Source organism: Gekko japonicus, unplaced genomic scaffold (genome assembly GCF_001447785.1).
Source record: "Gekko japonicus isolate JY-2015 unplaced genomic scaffold, Gekko_japonicus_V1.1 scaffold659, whole genome shotgun sequence".
Classification (NCBI taxonomy): domain Eukaryota; kingdom Metazoa; phylum Chordata; class Lepidosauria; order Squamata; family Gekkonidae; genus Gekko; species Gekko japonicus.
Genome location: NW_015167556.1, coordinates 25100 through 30482, shown reverse-complemented (window position 1 = coordinate 30482; position 5383 = coordinate 25100). Strand labels below are relative to the sequence as shown.

Sequence of the window (5383 nt, the reverse complement as noted above, 5' to 3'; positions counted from 1 at the left end):
AGGAGAAAGAGAGAGAGAGAGAGAGAGAGAGAGAGAGAGAGAGAGAGAGAGATGTGTTTGCAAGTCTGGTCTTTTCACAAGGCAAACAGGCTGGAAATGAATACTAGGCTTACGACAGAACACATCAATATACGGTATGGCAGCACACAAGCAGAGCCATATTTGAAGCACGCTGCGTTGCGAAGAGACAAAAGGAAACAGTGGCTCGGATTCTTTACCTTTGCTCTGCATGTGCTTCTCTCCAGGTGTTGCGGAGGCAGTCCTTCGCCGTGGCGCTTGGCACTTTATGGATCCCTGAAAAATACTGGAATCGCCCAAACAGAAGTGCCTAGAACCAAAGGAAGTGAGCTCTACTGTAGAGGTTTGCCTCTGCAGTGTTGGGGAGATGCATGGGCAGAACAAAGATACAGGATCCAGGTCACTCTTTTTTCGCAAGCATGTTCAGCAGTCCCCCCAAACCAGGGATTTTTCATCATTCTTTCTAAAAATGCCTGCTGAAGTGTTAGAACTGCCCTCTGCTGCAACTATCCTCAGGGACTGAGCCAAATCTTTGTTGTGATTATGGCCCCGGTCACACGGGAGGATTTGCCCTGTGAAACGGGACGGGTTGAGGGCGCATCAAATGGGCGCAATCATACGGCAACATCTGGGAAGCGTAGCGTACCCGTCACCAACCCGTACCGTCTGCCCAAAGAAGCGGATTTAAAAAGTACCAGCAAAAGGGTAGTAGCAACTGGAAAACGCGGGTTGCGGGCGAGCGTCAGATCGTGGAAGCGAAGTTAATCTGATGCATCTGGCACGCGCATGCGTCCCGTAGCACGTCTAATTGCACTATGCCGGTTCTTCCTGGCCTTTGATGCGCTTCAACATCGCCATGTGATCGCTGGCTATTGCCATATGCGTGGCACCTCGGGGAACCGTATGATCGCGTTACCGTGCATCTTTTTGATCCGGCGCTAAAATGCCTCCCTTCCACTGCGGATTTTCCCACTCATGTGACCGGGGCCTACGTTTACTGACATTCACAGACATCGTCTGATCAGGTTAGCACTGTGATATCACACCATTACCTACTGTATCCCCCACTGGATGGGATCAACCATGTGACTAATTCAGAAAAATGCAGCCGCAGTAGCAGTCAATAGGGAACATGGTGCAGCCGCAGGAGTAACAATGATGAGAAATGACAGAAAACAGTGGAACAGTCACAAAAATTTAAGTATTTTAAAGGATAAATAATCTACTTTCAGTAAAAGAATGTGGACACTTGAATATTTCACACATCCCTCATACGACACTCTGTTGAAATATTGTTACCAATTGGAATAGAATTCTATGGAGTACTGCAATTAATATTTTAAAATAATCATAAATATTCGTCGACAGTAGAAAAACTCTTCTGAAATCTTTACTGCTCGGACCTAGTTAATGCTTCTAATAAAATCTTCTACAAAGTTGGTGCTGATGGGTCACTTTATTTATATTTGACATTTATACACCTCTTTCTCTCTTGCGTGTGCCCAAAGTGGTTTAAAAAGCAAGAAAATCGGCTGGTAAATGAAGTAAATAAATAAGCTGCAATCTTAGATAGCACACCTACCAAATGAGCCAGGCTTCCTTTACATGATACAAGTAAAGATCCTTGAATGAAAAAAGATATTGTAGAGGGGTTCTTTTGTGTCAGAACTTTGAGCTAATTTATGAGCCCAGTGTTACCATGAAGCAACAACCCAAACAGCAGCTCTGATTACATAACAGCACTCTGATATTCAGAAACAACCACACACCTGAAGTTTCCAAAGGAAATCAAGCCTTGCTGTAGATTCCACCTGCTGAGCATGGAGGTAGACTGCCAAGACAAACACTGTAATGACTACAGGAGTCACAATTTTCAGGGCTACCCTGGACACCCCTGCGGGACTACATGGGAACAGAGAAAGCACACAAACTGTGAACATTCTACATTGTTCGTCACTCCGCTACAGCAATACACTCTGTACAATGCAAGCCGCTTATGGCTGTTTATTTTGCAACAGGTACAGCAAGGGGATAACATCTAGTTGACCGTCAGTAAAATCCACGTATCCTTTCATTCTCTTTGACACATCAATTGAATTTCTTTCTCGTGCTTCTGCATTTGATCCAGCTGGGCTATTAAAATGCAAGTGATCCCTTTTCAGTTTTGCAGTTATTGCCGCAAGGTGCATGTAAAACCAAGGAACAGCAAGACAGACGGCTAACACAGCTAATGCATTCTGTCTCCATGGGAGCAAGACCAAGAATGAGGCACTCTCTTTCTCCAGGCCTGGCATTTCTCAGTGGTGGTGGTAGAAAGGGCTGTCGAGTCACAGCTCACTTATGGTAACCCCATAGGGTTTTCAAGGCAAGAGACATTCAGAGGTGGTTTGCCCTTGCCTGCCTCTGCCTCCCAGCCCTGGTATTCATTGGAGGTCTCCCATCCAAATACTAGCCGGGCCGACCCTGTTTAGCTTTCAAGATCTGATGAGATCGGGCCAGCCTGGGTTACCCAGGCCAAGGCACATTTTCCACTACCCCATTACAATTAAGGGCAGTATTGGTACTGTCACCAACTACTGTTAACACTAATAGTTGGAAGCTGGTTTCAGATCTTGGTTTTATTGCAATCCTGCTTAACGTTAACCATGATTAACAACACTGCCCACAATCTATATACTAATAGCGAAGGCGCCCCCTGCGTGCGGATATCTAAATCCGCACATCGGCGGCACCTGGGGGGCAGGGAGACTTTCCTGCACACTTGGGGCAGTCCCCAGGTGTGCACAAAAATCTAAAAAGTTGAAGAAAGAAAGGGGCAATATTTAAATCCTCCCAAAAGTGAAAGAGCCTTCCCCGCGCATGCGCAGGGAACGCTCTGGGAACTGCGGCGGGATGGCGGTTGGAAGCCGCTCAGGCCACGCCGCAGGAGCAGGGGGAGGGAGGAGGAGATCAACAGTGGCAGAGGATGAGACCGCTGGAGCCGGGGGGAAGGGGAAGAAGAAGATCAGCGAGGCCCGGCGGCTGGAAAAAGGTATGTGGGAGGAAGGGAAAGGAGAAACAGGCCAGCAAAGGGGACCTGAAGCCAAAGCAAACAGGGAAGGAGAAGAAGAGGCAAACAGCAAGCAGAAGAGTATAGGGTGAGTCGCCCACTTGTAATCCTTAACAAGCAAACGGAAATTTACATTTCACAAATAAGAAATGAGAGAGTGGATGATCTTGCGGCCCACCCCAGGTGCCTTCACTGGTTAAGGAATTGGCCTAAGAAAAAATATGACTGAATATAATTGGCATTTCAGCAGGCAACTTCAACGTCCCCTCTCTCCAGCAGGAACTCACCATACTCCATTCCATGTCTCATTTGAAAATACACTGTAATAACAAAAATACAGATTTTAGACAATGTATACAAGGTTTTTAAATACCTTTTCAAACAATTTGCCATTTTATTTCTCTCCACCCCCTTTAAATGTTTAATATTGTCCTATACTTCTTCCTATCCTAAGTAGGGATGGGCACAAACCTGCCCACGACCCTAAATTTGCGACAAAAATTGCCTGGGTCGTGGTTTACAAACCAAGGTCTGTGTGATCTCACCTCCTCAGTGACCCTCCCACAACCTTCCAGGTGGTTTTCAGAGATTTGGGTGTCTCGTGGTGGGGTATGTTGGTGGCATCCGTGGCATACATGCTGGTGCCAATCAATCAAAGCAACAGGATGTGTGTGTGTGGACTTCTGCAGCTCTGGAAATGTGCACCACGTGTTAGTTAGAGTCAGAGAGGGAAGGGAACTGATCATCAAAGCAAGGGGGGATGGACTTCTGAAGCCCTGGAAACACCAATACTAGCACTCCAAAGCTCGACAGGCAGCACTGGCCACCAATAAGAGAGCCCCCATTCTGGTCTATGGGAGCACAATGATATACACACATGCAGCCATTGTTTTCCATCAGCAGCAGTGTTAGTTAGAGACAGAGACGGAGAGGGACGGGAACTGGAAGTCATTCCTCTTGTGAAGAGTGCGGTTGGGAGTGTTTAGTGCTTGCTTACTCAGGGCTCTGAGCCACCTGTCTCTCCGCTAATGCTGGGCAGATGGACTGCACTTTTATGAAGCTTAGAAGTGCTGTACAAATGGCTGAAGGACTATGAAGGGTTAATTCTCCACAGAAACAAAGAGTGTTGAGTGACAGGGTACTCCAAGCATCAAAACACAAATTGCTGCAAAGTTCTTACAGTGAAAAAGATGGACAATAATAGACTATAAATAATGAGCTTTGTGATGTTAATTCTTGTATTTTCAACGACAGGATGCCATCAGAAGAGTGATGACACCAAGAAGAGAAGGATGAACCTCTCGAGTAATCGTTCGTTTCGAAGAGTTTCTTTTTCAAACAGATCTCAGTTCTGTAGTTTTTCTTAATATGACCAAACCACAATGGAGTTCTTACACTCAACAACTCTTTGTTTCAGCTCTTAGCTACCAAGTCTTTTCGGAGGCTGATAAACAGGAGGTGGAGGTGGCGGGGGACTTGGTGCAAGGGAAGAATGGGTGCTGGTTTAAAGATGAAAAACTGTTCCAAGACTGTTGCGGGGGGACGTAATGGGCCTGGTCCATGGATATAAACTGCCTGGCCTCATGGGCTTTGTCAAATCCCTGCACCTGCTACAACGCCAATTCTGGTGGCCGCACATGCGCAAGGATTTATCTCTGTATGTACACTCCCGCCAAACCTGCATCATGTGCAAACCCCGGAAAGGGAAACCTCCTGGATTATTGAAACCCTTACCAACCCCAAGCACACCGTGGGAGGTGATTTCCATGGATTTTATCACAGACTTACCTCCTAGTAAAAACATGACTGTAATTTGGATGGTAGTGGATTTGTTCGCCAAACAAGCCCATTTCATCCCATTCCCCAGTTTGCCAATAGCACGGACGTTGGCTAAAGCATTTCTCAAACATGTTTTCAGACTACACACTTTGCCTACCAAGATAACAACGGACAGGGGCTCCCAATTTATTTCGAGACTAGCAGTAAAGCCCGTTGTGAAAACAATACAACGGGATCTAGAAAGAGGCTCTGGGGGAGTGCTCTGGCTTTGGGCAAACAGGGTCAATTTGCTGTGGTGACCTAAGCAGGGTATAATGACATAGTCCACTGTTTTCTCTGGAGGAGTTAGATGTCATAATTTTCTTGTTTGTCATATGTATAATGACGGCAATAAAAAATTTTAAACATTAGGCTCATGCAGACACCTCCCACCTCCGATCGCCGCCCGGAGTGGGTTGGGGGGGGCGGGGAAAGGCTGGAGTGGGTTGGGGGGGGAAGCTGACAGTGGTTTGTTGGGAAAGCCTGGAGTGGGTTGGG

General features: G+C 46.6%; 1 protein-coding gene across 1 annotated transcript in view; it reads right to left on the bottom strand.

Moving 5' to 3' along the window:
• ADCY5 (adenylate cyclase 5) overlaps positions 1-5383 on the bottom strand; it is a gene marked incomplete at its 5' end in the record, with an annotated part of 36272 nt that overhangs the window by 11535 nt on the left and 19354 nt on the right. Inside the window, 2 exons of the mRNA XM_015413729.1 lie at positions 1788-1920; positions 3355-3387. Of these exons, the coding sequence (XP_015269215.1) occupies positions 1788-1920; positions 3355-3387 (166 nt within the window). The remainder of the gene's footprint in view (positions 1-1787; positions 1921-3354; positions 3388-5383) is intronic.